The 23,529-nt window shown below is 35.6% G+C and overlaps 1 protein-coding gene across 2 annotated transcripts in view; it reads right to left on the minus strand.

The window, feature by feature from the left end:
* Positions 1-23,529, minus strand: part of CRISPLD1 (cysteine-rich secretory protein LCCL domain containing 1) — a 43,655-nt gene that overhangs the window by 6,554 nt on the left and 13,572 nt on the right. The window contains exons 2-13 of one of the 2 annotated variants that reach the window (XM_010147992.1): positions 14,537-14,655; positions 14,267-14,399; positions 12,627-12,742; positions 11,635-11,735; positions 10,423-10,521; positions 10,342-10,389; positions 10,188-10,248; positions 9,997-10,063; positions 9,244-9,374; positions 6,697-6,740; positions 6,532-6,604; positions 4,404-4,479 (exon numbers count right to left, since the gene is read on the minus strand). In XM_010147992.1, the coding sequence (XP_010146294.1) occupies positions 4,404-4,479; positions 6,532-6,604; positions 6,697-6,740; positions 9,244-9,374; positions 9,997-10,063; positions 10,188-10,248; positions 10,342-10,389; positions 10,423-10,521; positions 11,635-11,735; positions 12,627-12,742; positions 14,267-14,399; positions 14,537-14,655 (1,068 nt within the window). Of the gene's footprint in view, positions 1-4,403; positions 4,480-6,531; positions 6,605-6,696; positions 6,741-9,243; positions 9,375-9,996; positions 10,064-10,187; positions 10,249-10,341; positions 10,522-11,634; positions 11,736-12,626; positions 12,743-14,266; positions 14,400-14,536; positions 14,656-23,529 lie in introns of both variants that reach the window. The other variant, XM_010147991.1, reaches the window with a different exon arrangement.

The following is a 23,529-nucleotide window of genomic DNA, read 5'->3' on the forward strand; positions in this document are numbered from 1 at the left end:
TAATCATATTTCCTTGAACTGTTAAGGTGAACATCCTGTTAATTTATGCAGAACAGGATTTCACACTTATGTCTATCACAAATTTCAGCAAATTATTGACATTTTATATTAGCAGCCTTATGTCACTTTCTGGAACTCTTCAGCAGAGATATGGGGTTATCTCTTTAGTTTTGAATGAACTCACTCCAAAGGATATATAAGGCAGTATTTTAAGTTAACATAAACATTTCATACAGCATTATATGACCCTGCTTTATTGCTGTGCTGTGAACCCTCTGAAATTTGTTAGTATTTAACAGGTCATAATCTGAAAACCAAGCTGCTTAATTAGTTTCCTTCTTCAGCTACTCAGCAAAATACCAAATATCTACCACAGCATAGCAGTACTCCGCAAAGGCATTTTAACCACAAGCATCTCTTGATCACAGGACTATAGAACTATTTAATAGCTTTTTTTAACATCACATTGTTTATGTTTTACCACAGTATTAGGAAAATATTTCCATATATAGTTACTGAAACAAAAATTAATACGGCCAAAGTCCGTAAACTATGTGAAATTATATAACTCCACCAAATTCTTTCATCTAAAGATCTTTGTTGATCTCTAGATCTCTAGTCCCCAAAAGGATAAACTTTTTTTTTGGTCACCTTGCTCAATCCAAACCAACAAAGACAAGTCACTACTGGTAAGAGATAGTCTTTGGGAAAATGTTGCTTACTGTGAAAAAAACAGAATAAATGTAAAATTTCTCTTTAGAAATTCATATAAGGCAATTGGAATGTGGTTAAGAACTTCTACTATAGACATATCTAAGGTGTGTCCATTAAAATAAAATTTAAAAAAAAACCAAACTAAAAGTGAGCTATTGTAGACTCTCCTTCTTTCTATAAAAATTTTTGTTATTTTGGTACCTTGATAACACAGGGACTTCCAGCAACAACTAAGCACAGTTTCTGTAAAGGTAGGTGCTACACAATCATCTCCAACAGAGTTCAGACAATCATATTGGGCCTGACATGATTTGGTTCTTGGGAAGGTTTATATTTTATTTGACAAATGAAATCATATTGAAAAGTCAACATGACAATTCTGCAATGCCAGAAATAAGGCTCAAAAAAAAGTTTTATACAAAATAAAAGTGAAAATGCAAAAGTGAACTTGAAAGGTGGAACCCACTCTTCAGCACAAGATAGTAAGAAATTCTTTTTATCCTGGTCTCCAAAAAAGACACCAAATTCCCATGTGGAAACTCAAATCAGTGAGGCCAGAAGGGACAAAAAGCACAAAGGTGACGATGTGGTTGGGCCATGTGAAGAATGAGTAATTTGCACTTTTGTCTGCTGAGAATGACATATACTACAGTTCTTACTCATACCACAGGAGCTCTATTCAGAAAAGAAACTAATTGTACCATAAACTCAGAATAAGAGATAGTTTTGTTTTACAGAGCTTGAGATCTACCTTAAGACCAGTGAAACCAAAGGAGATCAGCTAAACAATACAAGGCACAGAGCACAAACATAAGTTTATAGATGCTGGCTGTATGGACCATGGCTGTGATTTATCTGCCACAGACAAAGAGACAATAGCTAGCTGATTGGAAGAATGGAAGATGAAATAATGGAGGGTTTTGTTTAAGCTGAGTTAGGGACAGTCATTACAATGTCAAAGGAAAAAAAGAATGGGAGGAAAAAAGAAAACAAGTAAAAATTCTGAAGGGCACTTCTCAAACTAGAGAAAATTCTTCTCAGGAACAGGAAGGGAAAGAAGTCACTGTAAAATATTAAATTAGTTTAAGAATGAATGTCTGATCAGATCAAAGCCAGAAAAGGAAATGTTTAACCAGATTCTCATGAAAACTACAAAAATGGTTTGTAAACATATCTTTTAGTATTAGTGATATTTATTAAAGGTTTTTTTTTTTCTTATTATCTCTGAAAAATCTTCTTCATTTACTGAATGCAAGTGGCCTTAGCAGTAATGCAAATAGTTATCAGCATATATGCATACATCCACATACATACACATGTAATTTTGAACAGAAGAATTTGCAGGAACATCACAAAAAGCCTTCTGTTTTGTGGAATTTACCAAGTAGATCATGGACTGCAATATCAAATACATTTGCTGTGACAAGTGGGCAAATGAGTTCTCTATATCTGTGAACAAATATGTCTTTGAACACATGAAAAAAGGCAAAAGAGGACACACTTGTTAAATTTATTATTCTATATAAATACTTGACCTGAAAGTAGTTCAGTAATGTATTATAATGTACAAAATATCCAATCATATTATTTAGTGAAAATTTAAATTTAAAAGTGTCTTAGTTTTAAAATAATTTAAATGTTAGTAACAAAGGAGCATTGTAGAAAAATCACACAATGCTGATACCATTAATGGGAACATCTGTAGAAATATATGTAGGACACAGTCTGCATCTCAGCTAGATGCCCTAGGAACCTTCTGTAGGAAATGGAGAGGAATAGACATACCCATTAGGCAATTCATCTTATGCTGAGGTAGACACTCTGGAAAGGTCAAATAAATTCTTCTCTGCAGATACCTATTTATCTCCTTTACTACTATACTGTGTGTACTACAAACTATTGTAAACATATCCTAGAATAGCACCTTCAGTGTAGACATCTACCCTGACAGCATCTGAACTTGACATGAAGACTCCCATCCTGGTTTCTTACCTGGATTTATGTCCATTTTTTCCTAAAAGCAGTATGGCTGCACACATTTCTATACAATGGAGATGAATGAGATAGTATATCTAAAATTATTTTAAAGCATAACTCTATAATACTACTTAAAGTCATGTGGGACTTCTCCAACCAAAGTAAATACATGTTCTGTATTGTTCTCCTGTGTAAGTTAAACAGAAATACGTTTTCCATCTTATACTACGAAGTCTTTTATAACTCATTGGGAAACTTTGGATGTAGTCTTTGATTGCAACCACAGAACTGAAAGAAAATAATCTTCCACAAAATAGATTTTCATTGAATCTATTTAAAAAAAAACACATTAAGGACAGTTTCACAAGCACAAATAATTTTACTTCCTGAAATGGAAGTATTTCTCACACATGCAACAGTACTTATAGACAGGAGTGTTTTCAGGACAAGTTACTCAGGTAATCAAATAGACATAAGGGAGTTCACAGGACTGGAGCACCTCTCTTTTGAAGAAAGGCTGAGAGTGTCGGGCTTGTTCAGCCTGGAGAAGAGAAGGCTCCAGGGAGACCTTATTGCACCTTCCAGTACCTGAAGGGGCTACAAGGAAGCTGGGGGGGGGGCTTTTTACAAGGGCCTGTAGTGACAGGACAGGGGGTAACGGGTTTAAATTGAAAGTGGGAAGGTTTAGATTAGGTATCAGGAAGAAGTTCTTCACGGAGAGGGTGGTGAAGCACTGGAACAGGTTGCCCAGAGATGTTGTGGATGCCCCATGCCTGGGTGTCTTCAAGGCCAGGCTGGATGAGGATTCGAGCAGCCTGACCTACTGGAAGGTGCCCCTGCCCATGGCAGGGGGGTTGGAACTAGATGGTCTTTAAGGTCCCTTCCAACCCAAACCATTCTAGGATTCTAGTTTCAAAATAATGATGAATAAATGTTTGCGTATCATTTTCACACATTTCAAAGTGCTGGAAAGTAGTGGAAATCATCATCCAGTTGGAATATTCTTCCTTATGACAGCTAAAAGATGGTTAAATCAAAGTTTACTGGTGAAGACGTGAACTATTCTCTCTGCCACTACATCCTGGGTTCTCCATAGAGAGATGACAAAGGAGGGGCATAAAACCAAACTTTCTTTTCATTTTTTCTACCCACTTCAGAACTAAACATGATGTGGAAAAGACAGAAAGGTTGACTAAGGAATAGAATGACAAAAAAAAAAATTCTATTACTATGTTAAAATAAGATGTGAGATACTCTATACAAATATATCAAAATCCTGCTGCAAATAATTAGATATCTACATAGATAAGAAATATCCAAAATAATGAGACTGTGGACATTTAAGATTTTTTTTTTTTGGTTAGTTCAATCTGATAGAAGTTACAGTTGCATCAGGGTCTAAAAAGCAATGGTTTACATGAGTATACACTGCCAATACTGAACAAATCAGTGGGAATTTTGATAAAAATCCAAGCTACACTGAAGTCTACACTGATTTTTCAACTAACTTTCTGTATCTTCAGCAGCTGAGTTCTACTAACTTAATGGGAGCCTCTGAAGAACAACTTCTGAAAAGACTGTGTAAAAAGATCAGCATATGGAGTAAAACTGGTTATCTATATTATATCTTATTGTCTTTGTACATTACAGCTTTTTAAATTCACATGACTTTATATTTCATTATATAATGCAATGTAAATCACCATACTTACATCAGAATAAATTCGTGTCCCAATTACACGAGCGTAATGTGGATTTGCCTGCATACAGTTGTGAGGACAATAAACCCTGAAACATCAAAAATAAACCACACATGGTTAGGAAGAATGGTATCATTCTATCTATTACTACATCATATTCAACATCAGCATTATTGAGTATCAATCACTTTGATACAAAAAGGCTGTCAGTTTTTGAGGCTTTGAAAATATGGGTGAAAGCATAGCTGATATAAGTTGGGACTCATAATAAAGTGCTTAAAACCACAGTTCAACATGTCTGGTCATCTTCTCCTTGGATAAGCAGATGGTGTTCTTGTTCAACATATGTGAGGCCAGCAGAAAAGCCAGTGTGAACAGAGACTGTTCACTCATTATTTGTTTCTACAGCCTCCTATACAAAGTGTACAGCTGAACAGCTTCTCAGGAGAGGCAGATCTGAATGAGGACCTGCTGTGATGCTGATGACTTAGTGACACTAGCTAATTTAGCAAGTTATAATGACGATGAGTCCTTGGCATCTGTGGCTAAAATGAAAAACTGTGGAAAGTAATGAGATGCCTAGCTGATTCTAGGAGATATGAAAGCTACTGAAACAAAGACTGTCTTTATTCAACTGCATTTTGTCAACCTTTGAGAAATACTCTCTCTGAAGGTCATGCTGGCTATAGCTCCAAAATGCAGAGGAAAACCATGTGGGAAGCTAACAGTAGTATAGAAGGTGTCAAGTATCTTGTTTGCTAATTGAGACATGCTACAAGGAAGAAGTGCCAGTCATCTCCAGGTCTACTCTGAGCTGTTTCATTTAAAAAATGGGTCATGCCCCAGTGGTTTTGGAGCTACCCTACACTGGGCAGCCCTGGGCAAGTTTTCTTCTTCTGGATGCTATCCACCCTAATTGATATTTGTCACGTCACACCACTTGGGCATGCTACACTCTTACTACATGGGTAATCAAAACAGGCTGATGCAGCTGGGAAAGATTTTTGTCTGAAGGAAGCAAGATGTTGAAGAGGCCTTTTGAAGACCTGCTGATTTATGATTAGGGCATGCAAGCGAAAAAAGGAGGTTGTGCAATCAATGCCATAACTGATTACTGCTTGTAATCCCTGAGAATAAATTTTCAGAATTAAGTTAAGAGCATTCACATGAATGAATCACTGCTGTTGTGAAGTTTAAGCTGAAGTATCAGAATTAATCAGTCATTTTTAACCTTATATTTATTTTTACATTTGCTTAAAGACAGACCCTTTTTTTCTCTTAACGATGTTAAAGTTTTTGATAATGAAGATAAAAAGAAAAATATAGAAGTATGAGATTGCACCCATCCATTCCTGCATTCCACTCCTTCGCTTACTTCTCCACATCTTCCAGCTAGAAAGCCAGGAGTCATAGCCAAACACCAAACAAGTCCACAGACCCAAGTGCTACATGAAAGGATGTTTTCCTAGCAGTTCTGGCTTTGTACTTGCTTCCTGTATTGGCTGTAGGATTGCTATGAAAGTAATCCTGTGGATATCTCCAGCTTAGCTTGCGGTAAATCATGCTACAGTGTGTTTACCTTTGACTCATCTATGGTTTTAAGAATGGTTACCAATTTCCTTCCTCAAAATGTTGTGGCACAGGCTCCTTTCAAAGAGTTAAAATGTAGGCTTCAAAGACATATAATTAAAGCTGTTAACTGACCTGCAGACCACACCTTACCTTAACCATATATATTTCAATTTTTTTGCAAACATTTGCCCACTCTATCCTCCAGAACTCCCAAACAAGTCGATAAACTTGTATGACAAGTATCTGTATCATATATCCTTTTGTTGTATCTGTTTTACAGGAAAATAAATGGAAATAAAGTGTACTTTGCCAAAGGTGCATAGATCTAATAGTTGACAATGAAAAATAAAACCATATTTTACTTTGCAGTCTTTAGTCTACCAATGACAACTTCCCTAAGATTTGCCAAGGGATCTTCTACTTAGACCAAGGATAAAACACCATTAAAACATTTCTGGGTTCTGTTTTACAGCTACTGTTGTCTCCTTTATCAATGACAGCTACAGATTATTCCTAACTGACAGAAAATATGGCAGCACTTAATCAATAAAACTGAAAAAAATTCTACCTCGGACAGTGTGAGGCTGGTTTTTGAAATGGGCACAGCTGTTCCACTGTCGTTTCACAGGTGATCGCTTGAACTGAAGAAAAGTAAAACAGAAACAAATAAATATGTGCTATTTAGAAAAAGTCATAACTCAGTACCTTGAGTTTACAAGAAATAAATGCTAACCTGTTACTTTAGAGACAGTGAAGGAGTTAGCAGACTGGTATTTTCTGAAGAAGAAATCATAGAAATAGTCAGTAAATAACATATCGTGGTGATTTCTTTTAGCTAGATGAATTTTCATTAGAGAATCTAGAAATAACTCCAGACATCGTCCCCAATCAATTTTCACTCACTGCACACCCTCTCCCCAGTTGTGAATCTATGTATTGCAATGACACATTTACTTTTTACTCCCAGTGAATCTCTTTAAAAGCCAGGAATGCATGTTAAACTCTTTCAGTAATTTAATTTTCTAAGAGATTAAGTGTGCTAGGAAAAAATTATGCAACCTATCTGTCCCTTAAAATGCAGCAACCAAAATCTGTGGTTGCTCAAAACAATCCATGCACCAGAAGTGATCATTCACTTCCCCCTAAAGAGGGAGGGGGGTCCTACAAACAGCTCCAAGAGTGAAAAGATTTTCTCCGGGCAGCCCTTTTCAAAGGTTTCATTAAATTTTATTTTTGGATCATATGTCTACATTAAGTTATTACCAGTATCACTAAAAATCCAGTCTAACATGTAACAGACTGTTTTTCTCAGCAATTATATGGTGTTTATATTTTATAAACAGTATCTGTTTACTGATGTTATATAAAGATATGTACATTCTGTTTTAACATTACAATTGATGAACAGTTCTATTTTATTTCTATTTATCTCCTATTTTCCTCTGCTTTTACCTCATTGGATGTGCCTCTGATTCTAATATTTTTCATCTGTAATGAGCTGATGATGCTTTTAGCACTCAAAATTATTTATTATTTAAACAACAACAACCACCACCACCAAACAAAAAAAACCACACAAGGAAATGATTCCCTACTCAGCTTTGGAGCAAATTACGCCTGCGTGCTCTACACCACTGCAGTTTCTATTCAGAAACTGCTTGTATTGGTTTGTTTAGTTGTGTGACCAACCAATTTCACATTTGCTCATTTATTGGATTCCAATTTCCTTTCACTGAGTTAGCTCATACTTTTGCTGTCTTAGCATTGTCAAACACTGACGTGGGAATAGTTCACTGTATTCTGTTGTTGATTAGTTGGTTCAGATATTGTTAGAAATGGTACCCTATATTAAAAAAATGCAACAGTTGAAAAAACATCTGTATTAGCAATCCTGATTATAAATTAAGTAAGCTGAAGTTTAGGAATTTTGCTGTATGTTGCACTGACATTCTCTTTTCTGCCTTTCTGTTTTGCAGTTTGCACTAGAGGCAAGATGCATTTCATTTCATCTGTTCACTGAATAGATGTGTAGTTTAGGCAAAGCTCCATCTAGACACTGGTCCTACATTTGTAAGAAACCGACTCCTAATATGTTAGTATTGGTATATCAAGATTTAATTCTTTGTCTTTAAACATTTAAAAAAAGAGATTTTTTTTGTAACTTCATTTTTAGGGAGGGTAACTTAAACTACATTCAGATTATTGGATGACCCCAAGAAATAGAATGCTATCAATGCCTTAAATGCTACCCAGGTAGCCCAAAATACAGGCCACCGAATTTATTCTACGTAGTCAGTGTTTCTATCCTGGATTAGGTAAATCTATTGAAAAGAGAAATTGTGACATGTGTCATAGCATGTGGCATTCGTTTGCACACACCAGAATGAGAGGTAATCCCTAGAGGCTCTGTTATCTCCTTACCGTTGGGTTCACACCTGAGCCAAATGTATCACTGAGCAAAATTCTGTTTTCTTTCAGTTTGTTATATTATAAGGAAACAGCCAAGTATTCTCTACTTTCATGCACTGTTTTTCTGGGTTTTTTTCTTTTATCATGTCACCAAGTATTTGGATTTGTTTTCACATACCAGTCTTAGGGCAAGCACCTGGACAGTGTAGTACACCTCCAAATGAAGCTTCTACAGTATCCAATATTATTCCATCACTGACCAAGGCAGAAGTTGTGCGAAATATTGGTGCAAAATACCACATATAAACTGTGGAATTGTGATGAAACTATCAAACATATAGGAAGAGGGGTATTTTCTACGTGATTAATGTTTTTCATATGCACAGTACAGGACTGCCGTTTGCAAACACAAACCCGTAAGAGTGTTGCCTTGTTAGCGGTCATAGATTTCTGTGTTGATGGTCCAACCCTGGAAATATTACCAGCTTTGTGCACAAAATGTAAAGCAACTGACTTCAGTGCCAGTTTATGTTTTCCACAATAAATATATACAGTTACAATTTAATTAATTGAATACTCTGAATATTGAGATTATTTAACTACAAATACTAACTTAGTGCCCAAGTGATTTTGTAAATGACTTCACCTTCTTTCACATCATTATTGAATCACATTTCTGTACACCATTAAACACTGTCTAAAGTTCCAAAATGGATACAACACCCATATACAGACATGCCATTTTTATCATTTTCACATTCTTTATCATAAAAAAGTATGAACAACAGGTATTTACCATGATATAATTGGTATGAAATAAAAAGAAACAGGTGAAAAACTTTCCATACATTTTGATTTTAACACAACTTACCCAATTGACTGAATGCCATTTCTGTAAGACTTGATAAAGTAATTTTTCCTCCCTTGTCTAGTGACATCAACCCAACCACCTTCATTGTCTAGAATGCCATAATGTATGGCAGCTTTACAAATACTGGATTGCTGAAAAACAGAGCAGGAAAAGCAGTTCCATATCAGAAAAAGCCAGTATTTTACATTACGAAAACCCCCAGATTCTGATTACAATGTGTCATTAAAAACATGGTGGTATATCAAGTTGATGTGGTCTATATAGGTATTATTTCGAATGAAGAAAACACCACTTTACCTTACTCAGAGAAACTATATAAATTTACCATATTCTTGTTTACAGTAGCTGCTATTTCCTACACTGTTTGTCAGTGCTAGAGAGTAAATTATGTATTTTCAGCTAGCTTACATAAGGATGCCTACCTTTTGAAACCATTTCTGAGTGTACCCACAGATCACTGTATTTCTCCTAAAGTCACACCTTCACATATTTACATGCAAATATGAGGAGACAAAAGCTCTATTTCTGTGCATGTTTAAGAAGTATGAATTACATTCAGACAGTACATGCAGAATAGCTAATGCAAACTTAGATTGTCTGATGCTATCTTAAACATTTGGTGTAGGCTTTTATTTTTGGTGAATATTGATTTCTTCAAAATCCATTCTTAATATGCTTTTGACTAGTATTCCAACAGAAAAGAAATTTCATTAAACATTCTACTGGAACAAAATCTAATTTAAAAATATTTACCATTTCATAATGTACACTTCCAATAACTTTGGCTTTGCTATCCAAACAGCCAGCAGGACATTCATACCTAAGAAAATAAAATACAACTTGGTCTTAAATCCTGGGATTACCAAAAGGAAAATATTCCAGCTCACATACAAATATAGTCTTTCAGAATAATCTCAGAATGAGAACTGTAAAATTCACCATACCTATTGCAAGTTGTTCCTTTGCACTGATCTCTTAGCCTTACTTCACATGAAACAATCTGAGCTAAAACAAGCAAAAAGCAATTTCACTGCAATGAATTTGATACTATATAATTTCAAATTTGTTGACCACTTGCAAATCAGGTAAATTCCTTACACATTTGCTGTGTGCTTATTACTTCATTTTTCTCACTGTCATCAATGCCTGTGGAGCCCAAAGGTGAATGAGTTCTTGGACGGGCTTGTGCCGTTCCATCCTGGGCTTTGGATCGCTGCCGTTCAATCTCATTGGTTTCCTCTTCTGGTTCATGGGGAGAATAAGGCCTTTCTGAATCCTCTGTTTCAGAAAACAGGGGGGGAAACCAAAATCTCAGGAGAAAAATATCAGTGTTTGTGGAATGTAAATCCCTTACCATATTTTGGTAACATGGTTATGTTCTCATAAAATGGTGGATGAACACAAGCAAGAAGGCAAGGAAAACTTTCCATTGCTTCATAAGATGAAGATCTCAAGATTAGTAATACATCTATATTTCTGATGCTGACAAAAGGCCAATTTTTTTCTAACATAAGCAGCACAAGTGAGGTACGAAAAGTCTCTTAAAACTCCTGGTTTAGTATCTTTACGCCATTGGAAAACCAATGGAACGAAGATGATATTTCTATTATACATTGGAAGAGTTTTACCAAGTTCACAGATAAGTATGGAAGATGTTGATTTCACAAAAACAAGAGGGCCTCAAAAATAAGGCTCTTTTATTCATACATAATAAAAATAATTTTGAAATGCTCATCACTGAAACTACATTTCTTACTAAGCAAGAAACATAAGGAAGGTGTTTGGGCACAATCGTGCAGCTTTTATGGTCCAAGTAAACTTTCAAAATTTATTAACAAAAATTGCTAATTTACTTGTACACCAGAGTAAAACAAAAAGAAATAGCAGCTTCATAATATGCTGGGTTTCAATGCTATAAAATATGAATAGCATGACAAAAATTGTAAGAAGTTAATAATCATCGTAGCTGACATCCTGTTTAATAACTAATGTCTTCTAGTCTTGTTCTTCATTTTTCTTATAGTAATGTACATGGCTGTGTCACTGAGGTAACATTTCCCTATAAACAAATGATTGCATAGACTTCCACTGTAATTACAAAAAGGCATACAAAGAGCAGACAGCAACACTCTACATCTTTGTGTAGTAAAAGCCCTCCCTTGGCACTTAAATCAGTGGGAGCTCAGTACACCCCACTCCTTCCGGTGAGGCTTGACCTCAGGTATCATAATGATATGACCTCATTCACGACAGTAAAGTAGGCCCCTACTAGGTCTTTGGGTACATGCATAACATATTCTATTCCACTATGTTAAAGCATAACGAAGAGGGAAAACAAAAGAAATTACATTCCTCTTCCCATTTATAGTTTACTGTTGAAATAGTACATACCTCTGTAACAAAGATTTTCTCTGCAGCCTCCTCCAAAACTAGGGGGACATGCAGAACAAGGGCGGCCAGGTTTATAAGGAGCATGACCCCACCAGTTACCCCTTTACACCAAAAAAAAAAAAAAAGGAAAATTAGCAAAACATTCCTTATTAAATGAACATATTAACATTAAAGAACATCTAATATGTGGACAAGTAAATTATGAAAACCAACAGACACTTAGACTATAACAAAATTTTGGTATTCTCAAGTAACAAGTGATAGGATGAGAAGAAACGGCCTTAGGTTGTGCTGGGGGTGGTTTAGATTGGGTATCAGGAAAAGTTTTTCACCAAAAAGGCTGTCAATCATTGGAACACCACTGCCCAGGGAAACGGTGGAGTCACCACCACTGGAGGTTTTTAAATGACATGATGCTCAGGGACATGGTTTAGTGGTGGACTTGGCAGTGTAAGGTTAATGGTTGGACTTGATGATTGTAAAGGTCTTTTCCAATGTAAATGATTCTATGATTCTACAGTTCTATACCAAATGCACAGGAAGGAATTGAGAAGTCCATGAAGAAAAAAAATGGATTACTGCTGTAAAATCTTTTGAGTTTGGCATAAAACTAAGACTAAATTCCTCAATTACATGAGAACAGGCTCTGCTCCTAAATGGTATATACTACAGAATTTGATCCTAACTACGGGCTTCATGTTACATATTCCTTAAAGTCACAATGCGGAGATACATTTCTTTTTCAGACAAATATCATACTGGAACAAAAGTTCTGTGATGTTGTATGTTATAACAAAGGCCTGAAAACTGAAGCTCTAGAAAAATCACGTGAGAATTTGTGCAGCCAAAGGCTGCCTTGGGAACAATGCTTAACTTTGTAACAGTACAAAAAAAACCCAGAAAAAACAGAGTGATTTCCTTTCAAATTATTTCCTGGATGATTATAAAATATCTTGCCCATTCAAGATATTTTTGGGTGTCAGCCTACTTACTTAGGAGAATAATTGCATACAAGATAGACTGCTTTTGGCCAAATCTGCCCCCAGATGTTCATGTTATGACACAAATTAATGGCACAACCAATTCTGCTACTTGTAGCCCAAACGACCTATGGAAAAGGAAAGAGAAAGACATGTGAAACCAAAGCTGATTAAAATCAAAATTGTCTCCAAACCTCAATGTATGAAACTCAAAGTGATGTTATATTCCCCTCTGTTATAAATTGGTTGAAGTGACCTAATTACAACTGTCAAAAAGCCAATTGGTTACAACCTTTTTACAAAGAACAGTTTTACTTCGATAGAAAAAGATATCGCTCTCATTTTATATAAATGGTCTAAGCATGTATTTGAAAGTGTAGCAAAATATTTACAAAACATGATCCAAAGAATTGTTTCATGGAATTACAATTAAGAGATAATTGTGAGTTAGAAGAAATTAGGTTCCTGTGCCCTGGAGTTCTCAGCACCACCTAAGGACCCAGAGAGGTTTAGATTGGTTAGACTGAGAGAACAGATATTTATTTGTTACCAGTGAAAGAAGGTAACATTAATGATAAAACTATTCACAAAAAAACTCAGACAAAAAAAACTCAAATCATGGATTTTTAACTGAATATGCTTTCATGTCATAACAGTCTAAGGTGGCTTGTGCTTCTTTATTCATCTGTTGAAACAATTTTCATTGCAGATCTCAAAATAATCTAAATGACAAAGGCTGGAATGTTCAATTAGACAAATACGACAGGTGCTAAACTTGTATTTAATACAAGATAAACCAACCATGTAGTTCTAGCAGGATTTAGGACTTACAAGACATAGGTATTGGGAAGAACTAGTACCACAAAGTATAGATATGTATTCTAGATCACGCATGCAATTGGATAAGTATAATAACAGGTATTGTTTCAGAAATGTAAGAACATGGAGGTAATTCTGTCTTAAAATTAGGTTCAATTGTAAATTGTACTAGTAAAGAAAAAATACATGTTTACAAATGAATCATTTTGAACTTTTCTAATGTTACATTCAAAATTATATGTGGATTTTAGTATAGTCAGAGGATCATGTATTTCCTATTCACTGAAAACATGACTGATTCCCCCCTGGAAAAACCTGGGCTAGATACACAGATTTCAGAAGTACAAAATAAATTAGTTCTTATGCAATTTCAAAATCTTGCTGAAGTTAAAGCAATATGTTAAAAACTGCTTTTTGAGCTGAGGAATTCACCTAAAAAAAACCAAAAAGGGGTGGGGGTGGGGAATTTTCTTAAGTGTGCAGTTTCTCCAGCATATGACAGAAAGGACTACGAGCATACCAGGAGAGAGACTGGATTATGCAAAGTGCACTGAGCAGTAACACTCAGTTTAACACTAGGGTTTGTGAGTTTTTCCCTTAATCCTGTTGAAGAAGTGATATTTATGAGGATGAAATCTAAAGATTCGTATGACAGCCCTACTCTACGTCACCAATACCCAATGATTGTAACTATGGAGTCTGATAACGACAAGCCCCTTTTGTACTTCAGTGTTATGGTATATACTGCAAGATTAATATGTCCTACATGTCATACAGCAACCTAACTGGAGGTCTTGACCACTCTTTTTGAAAAACCAAACCCACCTACATACCTGTGTGTAATGTGTACAAACAGGACCAGAGCATTTGTAAGGACAATACGGGTTGCATTCATGAGGATGGGGATATGTGAAATCTCTCACTTCGTCATACCATGCTTGGACATGAAATGTTGGAGGTCTGTACCTATAAAAACAAGTAGTAGTCTATTAGATCATCCAAAAGTTGTAGATTGTATCATTCTTCCTTTAAGTAATAGGCAAATTTTGTTAGATTAATAGAAACTAAACATATATATAGTATAAAACAGTATTTTAAACTACCTTCCCCAGTGTGCCCCCAAATTCTGTCCAATTGATGGAAGAAGGCTTGCTGGCCCATGCTCCCATAGACAGGTTTCAGCCCACGACTCTGCAGATCTCTCAAGCTCTGTGTCCCATGTCTGAAATTTGAAAGGAAAGAAAGGGACATTTTCCTATAAATACTTGGTGTGTATCTTGCGCTCAAAAAAAAAAAAAAAACCAAACAACCCAACCCACCACTCCCAACACCACCTCCCCCTACCAGAAAAAAAAAAAAATAGGATTGTCCACTTTTAAAGCTTGATCATTTTATACCCCATTTGTGTTACATAAGAAAGAAAAATGTTTTCACCAAGAGAAAGTTTTAATCCCTTCACAGTATTCCCTTTAGAAAGCATGTGCAGCCATGCTACAGTGAATAAAGCACAAATATGAAACTGAAAGGCTTAGTTCAACTTTCCAAGCTAAATTAAGTGCATTTTCTGCCTTGTGAGATTTCTTTTCAGTAATAGGCACTTTTCTTAGCCAAAGGGTATTATCCAACACACTTTCAACATAAGACTTTATTTCCTCTAAACCAATAGTTTATCTGAAATGAAAGCGATTTTCTCTCCCTTTTCTACAATCAGCTTTTGTTGACATAATACACAGTGCAAACAATAATATGAGAACTAGACTAAGGTTGTCATTCACTGATTTTATGGCTGGGTTGGCAAAAAAGGAGGCATTCACATTAGTAAGATGCATGCTTAGAACAAGTTAAAAATTATGAATTATTGTTTATCTCAATTGATTATCCTTATTCTTCATTCTTTAAGGGACATGGAAAAATAGGCTTGCACCTGAAAGGCAAATGTAAATTTCTTTGTTTCAAAAGCATACTAAAACCTACTCTTCTTGAAAGGTATTATACCATACTGCGTATGCATAGTTTCTACTGCACTAAACTGGGGTTTGCTTGGAGTGATCCCTCATGTGCAAAGATCCAGCCCTCATGTGCAAAGTATCCATACTGCTGCTTGCCTTTTAAAAATCTCCTGATAGTTGCAGAAATAGTTTCCACATACTTGACTCTCTGATACCAATGTTCAGATTAGAAAACTGAAATATTTCCAGGAAGGAAAAACATTTCTTGACAGAACCTCAATTTTGTCATCATAAATTCAGACTAAGGTTTTTTTAGAGTGAGACTTTATTATCTAAGTAACAGTAATTCAAGATTTCCAAACCCAAGTTCTCATGCAGACACCAGAGATCATGTCTACAGATTCTTGGCACACATCACAGGTAAAAAACACCTTAACACAGCCAAAAAATACACATATAACAGACAAATTCCAAGTGCTAGAATTATTTTTTTCTATTGATTTTGGCATGCATTTTTCACCCTATTAATCAGATTACTCATTAAAAAAAAAATATGCATTTGGTTATGCAAGACCATGATTATGTAAAGACTTCAGCAGTATCACCCTGTTTAATCCTAGAATAGCTGTTCTTCATTCTCTTCTTCATAAGTCTAACACATTGAATTCCATTTTGCCTGTCATTGTTAGTATCATCAGCAAATAAGAGATTTACAGGGTATATTTCGACTCCCAAAATGCAACATTTTATTTTGACAGTATTACTCTAACAGTATAATAATGGCAGAATAAAGCTTTTAACCCACATATGAATACAAAATCCACTGACTTTAGGAAACAGTAGAAATTTTCTATTCAGCCCACTGAACCAGTATCTCAATGTTGTAAGCCATAGCATTCTATAATCTCCATCAGAAAATATTCTCATTTTTAGTCCGAAAGTTTTATGACAGTTTGTATAAATCTTTTCCTTTTCCCTTTCCTTGCCACACCATCATAGATAGTTCTTCCTATTGTACCCATTGAAAAAAACCAAAGATTAAAACAATTCTTCCACATATCTAATTTGTTCTTATAAACTGTAGTACAATCGCATTGTTATTCTACAATGGAATCATGAGACTAACATTTTAAAATAAAAGCCACTGGTTTGTCTTTGTTGAATATATTACATGACATAAATCATCTCAAGATCTCATAATACTTAGATTTAGCTCTAAATATAAACAAATCATAAAGTTATATTTCCCAAATAATTGCTGTTAAGAATTGTTTTATCAACTAGAATTTGAAATATGATTTAGAGTAAATTAAACTTGCACTAGACCAAAATGTGGGCATCTGTTCACTTTTAGAACTTCCTGCCTACAAAGCCAGCTAAAATGTCTTGCAGCTCTTACGAGTCTCAGAATGCCACAATTCCCTTGTGAAGTAAACCCCAACATTTCACACTTAGAGAAATTTTAGTGTTGGGTTGGGGTTTTTTTTCCACACAAGTTTCAAAATATTTTATGCAACTATTTTAACTGAAATAATTATTTTTCTGAAGAACAAAGCCAGGCAGTCATAGGTAGCTGCTTGAATAAATTCCCCAAGCCTGTGAAGTAGCTATCTTCAACAATTTTTTTTTTTTTTAAAGAGTGATGATAGCTATGCATGACAGAGCCATCCAGAACTCTGCAAGAATAGCTTTTTGATGAAAAACTTAAAATTCATTGTTAATCCTCCTGACAGACGAACATGCACACTCCAAGGTATTGTTGACATTGGATATGGTCTTCAAAAATGTTTCTTCTTCTTCAACTGTTTGCTGGCCTTCATCTACAATATAAAACATTGTCTTTACTCTCTCCCTCCCCTCACCACAGATAAGTACCCTCCCCAGTTTCTAGGTCACAACACAGTAGGCTCATCAATCAACAGATAAGCACAACTTCAACCTGCTGTGAGGCATGACTCAAACACCTGTGCATATATATATTTTGGGTTTGCAGAAAATGACGCAACATGTCTTACTTTTCTCCCCAACACACGTACCACACAAAGTCACTTCAGAACAGTCTACTGTTCAGGAAATTCTGTATGCCACAGAAAAAAAGTTATTCATTTGTTCCTCAACTTTTAACACCTAAACACCTTATTTTTAAAGCCAGATATAAAAACTACCTGGCATGGATATCATTCTTATATACCTCACATAGTTTGTTGTCAGAAAATGCTGCCTGCCAGCCAATGTTCAGTTTGTTCCAGGGTTTTTTTGGATGAGAAGAGGTCATGAAAAAAATATCAACATACAGTACAACTTAACATTGCTTTTTCTTCAAAACTCTGAGTCCAAATATGCTCAAATATACATTTACTACTGCTGCTAATGGAGCCAGTTATTTCAAAGCTACTGCAGGTGCCTCAGTTATATCAAATTTATGAAATATTCTGGAAGAAATGACACGATGTCCCAGTTCCAAATAATTTCCTAGAGATCCAAGTCACTTTCTTGATTGCCGGAGACTTTCAAATGAAAAAGAGGGAATAAATGACCAATAATCTTCTAAAGTCAGTAAAAAGAAAACGTAGAAGGGATGAGAATTCTCACTTACTTGGGTCTCCAACCCCTCCAAGACAGAAGCAATACAACTCCAAATCAATGTAGAAATTAAAGAGGTTTTCTCAATCTCCAGGATCAATCTAATGATTTTTAATGAAAAAGGGGAAACTAATATACTAATCCCTGATGCATTTCTCTGGAAAACTTTATCTTAAATTTATATCTGACCACTCCAGCAATGCAAAAATTTTACACAGGTGTTAATGACATTATGAACAGATAAGGAATTTCTGAAAAAAACTTGTAATAGAAATCTGTCAGACTGCAATCCCATATCACAGTCAATATAAAGTGAATTGTCTTAAAGCTATTTTTAAAGGTAATTTCTGCAGTTACACATAGTTAGAACAATTCCACAGGTTTTCTACTGCTTTGCCAACATGCCTAATCATTGCTTCAGAGACTGGATCAAGAACAGAAGAAGTTGCATTACATTAGTGATGCCACCTTGACTTTTTTCCCTTCTCTTCCAGCAGTTTAAACACACGAGATCCAAATTCTATCCTAAATTATTTATTCTGAAGTTACATGATGAAAAACTGTGTGTTAATTCTAAGGATTAAAAGTCTGTTAAAGTATTTTCATACCAATCCAGTCAGATTAGCTCTAAATATAATGTATTTTATCATATTTGTTTTGTGTTTGCTCACATCACAGGCTAAATGAAACAAACATGTAAAATAATCTGTGTAAGTATCTCCTTATTGGCGTAAGAGTTTTATTCTCATGCTTTTAATAGCATTCCCCTGTCTCAATTACACGATGGCAAGCTTTTGGCTTCAAACAATGAAAACATCTCCGTATACAAGAAAAGATATACAAATATATTTTCACTCTTCATTTCATAAAATTTAAATGGTATTGTTCTCCAAGTGTGCCCTTCCTCTTAAAACAGTAAACAAAAAAGATAAAGGCAGGAAAGTAAATGTATAAACAAAGTTTCCCAAAACACATTCAAATGTCTTTTCATAGCAAGTTTTACAATGAAGAACTTCAAACAAATATAGAACTAATTAGTGAATCTATAAAATGCCAAGGTGCTTGGTATTTTTCAAAAAGTGAGAATAAAAACTGAAGACTATGAAGAGTCACAGCAGTTATTTTACATCCTACCAGAAGCAGGCATTTCTCATACTTTAACCACAAAGTCATTAGTGATATTAAAATCTGGCTATTGATACTTAGCTTAGTTCTGATGCTTTGAACTTCATTCAAAAGTTCTTCAACATTCATCATCAGCAGCTGCTGGTATTTTACAAATTTAAACTAAGGACACTTCTGAAAATACTTAACTATTTGAAACAAGTGGTACAGAAAAATTTTAAGAGAAATCTCTGCATACCTATAGGCAAGGATTCTTTTCCTTGGTGAAGTATGAATAAACCTTTCAAACACCATTACTTGGAAACACAGAAAGTTTTTTCTTTTCATACAAAGGGTGACTATGGCCTTTTGAAATGTAGGTGTGTGGCACCTGATTCCTAATCTGCTAGGTCCTTTTTCATGCTCTGACATGACCAGGTTTCAATGACTTTGCTCTATCAGGATTTTTGGCAAACACAGGGTACTGATGGGAGCATGAGAAGATGGAAGTGCAACTAGGCTGCTGATTTCCAGGTCCGGCAAGCATTTTGACCAGCAACTGTTTGGTACTACATGCAAGATAATTCAACCTGTTTGTCAAAAAAAAGTATTGCTCACATTGTCAGAAAACTATATGAAGTCTACCTTTTGGATAACGGATCCTCATCAGGGTTAGCTTTCTAGAAATGAGAGAGGTAGAGTAACTATATCACCAAATACTCAGCAACACAAACCTACTTGAGATATTCCTTTTGTTTCACATAACTGTTAAAAGTAGCAATAAATGTAAAAGGAGTTGCTAGTGTGTCTTAGATTGAAAAATGTCATTGCGCTCTCCAAATCTTGCTTTTTTTTCTTCCAAGAGAAGATCACTCAGTGCTGCTAATTATAAAGACCAAAAGATCTTACCTAGCAATGGGAAGACACAGTGCTACCGCAGAGATGGGGAGAAACTGAAGAGGTTATTTTGCCCTCTTGTCCATCAGCACTCATGATGTCAAAGTGGTTGTAGCTACCAACAGCTTTCTGTCTCATAAACTACATTTTCCCAGGGTGAAATTTTCAAGATGGCCTTTGGTTCAGTGGTTTCTGACCTTTTCCATACATAAATAATTTTGCACGAAAGCTACAGGAAATAATGAATGATCATCCTTTGACATGTGAAATTTCAGTCTGTGGAAACTTGGTCCCATTATCTTACCTCTTTTCTGTATTATACTTAGGCATTGAATCCTTCCTAATTTCAGCTTTCACAGACAACTGTATCTCACAAATTAACTCACAGCTGCAGTCTTCAGACTTTAACATAAAAGCCATGTACGTGACTTGTAGAAGTCATGTACGAGTTCTACAAGTTTATGGACCTGGCCTTAACTGGAAAGATTAATTAATCATATTGCATAAATCTCATATTCCAGCCTTGAGCTGATGTTTCATCTCTGATGTTTTTCTTAGATTTTTGTCCATATCTGCTTTAAGGATGGACTATATAATTTAAAAAAAAAAAAAATTAAGCTACCCATCATGGTATCACTACAAGTCTACATTTGCTCTGTGAGCATACAGGTATACATTTCTTCTTATTGACACAGCTAATTTAGGCATCTGGTACATTAAATGGTCCTAACAGTGAAAGGGATTGGGGTACAGTTATGCTGACAGCTGTACTGCTGGGTACACATGTTCCTGAAGACTGAAGCTGTAAGTGACTGTTCTTAGGAAGGCAAAAGATGATGTCCCTCCTCCCCCACTGTTGTGGTTTAACCCCAGCCAGCAACTAAGCACCCACTCAGCTGTTTGTTCATATCCCCCCTCTCTCACTGCAATGGGGGAGAGAATTGGAGGAAAATGTAAAAAAATTCATTTGTTGAGAAAATATTAGTTTAATAATTAAAAATAAATGAAATAAAATAATGATACTAATAATACTAGTACTAATAAGAATATGCAATGAAAATAACACTACTGATAATAATGATTATAATATGTAATGAAAAGAAAATCAGCAATAAAAAAAAAACCTCAAGTGATACAACCAATCACTACCTGCCAACTGCCATACATCCTCTGAGCAGTGAGAGAGCAAGCTCCTCAGCCAAATCCTCTCAAGTTACATACTAAACCTGATATTTTAGGACATTTAATGTCCCTTTGGTCAGTTTGGTCAGCTGTCCTGGCTGTGTCTCCTCCCAGACACTTGTAGAGAAGAAGTCTGGAACACAGGTGCAGTATGAGAAATTGAAAGAGTCCTTGGCTTGATATAAACATTGTTTAGCAACAACTAAAGACAACAGTGGTGTTAATATTCATCTTAGAAGAAATCCAAAACATAGCCTTATACTAAACCCATCAGTGTGTTATCAACATTCTTCTCAGCACAAATCCAAATCATAGCCTCATACTACCAACTGTGAGGAAAATTAACTCTGTCCCAATCAAAATCAGCACATTCCGTCATTATTGCCTACTGGTCTAGGTCCAAGTGGTGAATGGATTCATTAATCCAGACCTTTTTCTATAGAAACAAATAATGTTTTTTATTATTGTAACAATATTTTTTGTTTGGTGGTGTTCACAAGAGCTTGTCTGTGCTTTGCTGAATAAAATGAAAAACTGAAATATTTGTCAGAGATTGCTGAGTGGTAAAGGCAGTGATGCTGACCATAATTTTAGAGATGCTCACTGTGCTTCAGTTTTCTTATAAACATCTCAAAATTCAGGAGAGAACCAAAAAACAAGAACGGGCATATTGATTTTAGTGATATTCAAGATGAACATTCTGCAATGCAGACTTTGTAAAGCGAATGCTTATTCAATACTTAATTAAGATAATACTTTTCCTAAAACCCCTAGCTCATGCAAACAAGATTAGTTCTTAAGTAATACCCCTCTTTATGACAATCTTTTCTTCTAACGAAACATGTACATTCAGAACAGAAGATCCAGATACTGGAAACAAGCTTAGCCATCCAAGAGGACATCTTTCTCTGTAGAATGTTACCAGCATAACCACTTCCCTTCTACTCCTGTACGACAGAAATGGTCCACACTAACTTTTTATGTATCATTGCTGTGAAGCAAGTTTCTTCCATGGTATAATTAATCCACACACCAAACGGTTTAGTTCAAGGCTTAGTGTTGCTCTAGACTTGACTTCATCATCTACTCTGAGTAGCCTACCGCTTACAACACGGCATGGTCTATAGCTCACATGCTTCTGCTATCCAGAACAGCATATCCACAGTTAAATTGCTATTTCAAACTTATATTTGAGCCACTACGTACAGCAGGAGCATTGGATAAACTTCACCCCGCAAGCATCTATTTTGCAGTAAGAGAAGAAAACATTTAGCTCTACATACTTCAGTTTTAATCTCAGTAAGGTTGTATACTTTATCTAGTGTCTTCACATTTCAGCTTTGGCAAACAACTTGCATATCATCTGAGTATCATAATTATTTATGCTCTTTCTGCTGCATTTCTTAGAGTTCACACAGGTCAGGTCTACTGTCTAAAACATTCCCTTTCATGAGGCCAGCAGTCAGGAAACAACACTGATCTTTTAACTGGGTTGCAATACCACCATGAGAGTACTCCAAGTGCATTAGGGTTCAGGTTTGTTGGTTGCTTTGTTGTGGGTTTTTTTTGTTTTGTTTGGTTTTTTTGTTGTTGTTGTTGTCGTTTTTTTAATTTAGATCAGGAATTTGCTTTTGAAATTGAAGTCCTGATCACTCCCACTTACTGTGTATTGCAGAGTACTCTTGGAGTACAAATTGGAACCTTTGCAGATAAAATGTCAGTTGTGCTTCAGAAGTGCATCTAACACCTTGCAGTTGATCATGGGTATTCAGACCACACAGATCAGATCTAGTTCAAAATAAAAAACCCTGAAATGCAGACAGCATGAATGTCAAGTCCTCAGCACAAATTCTTTTGCTCTACAAATCTGTTCCAATTGCACCAAAACACTTGCCAACACAGGCACTGCCTTCATCACTGTACTGCTGAAACCTACTGCAAAGACAGTCACAGAGAGACGGTATTATTCAGCTTTTCACAAATGTCCCACATACACTAAACTAGCTGAAGCTAAAACCCAGGTGGCAGATTAAACTGAATGGTAGTATCATTCAGTTACTGAATTACTGACTCCAGCTGCCAACTCTCCTCCTACCCCAGAGGGTTACAAGTTGTGCAGCAGGGTTGTTGCATGAAACATGGATCTTCTGAATGCTTCTGGTTTACAACATATCATGTTAAAATAAATCACAACTAACACCAGTTTAACTTTACCGACTGTACTCCAAATTGTGGTATTTAACCTCTGTCAACATGGTGTTCAGGTAGCATGTAGACTGCAACCAATGTTCTGCTTATGGAGGAGCTGATGTTTCAGTGAAGATACCGCAGTACAAATTACAATTCACCAACAGCCAAACTAATCACATGGGGGGATTAAC

Source organism: Eurypyga helias, unplaced genomic scaffold (assembly GCF_000690775.1).
Source record: "Eurypyga helias isolate BGI_N326 unplaced genomic scaffold, ASM69077v1 scaffold763, whole genome shotgun sequence".
Lineage (NCBI taxonomy): Eukaryota > Metazoa > Chordata > Aves > Eurypygiformes > Eurypygidae > Eurypyga > Eurypyga helias.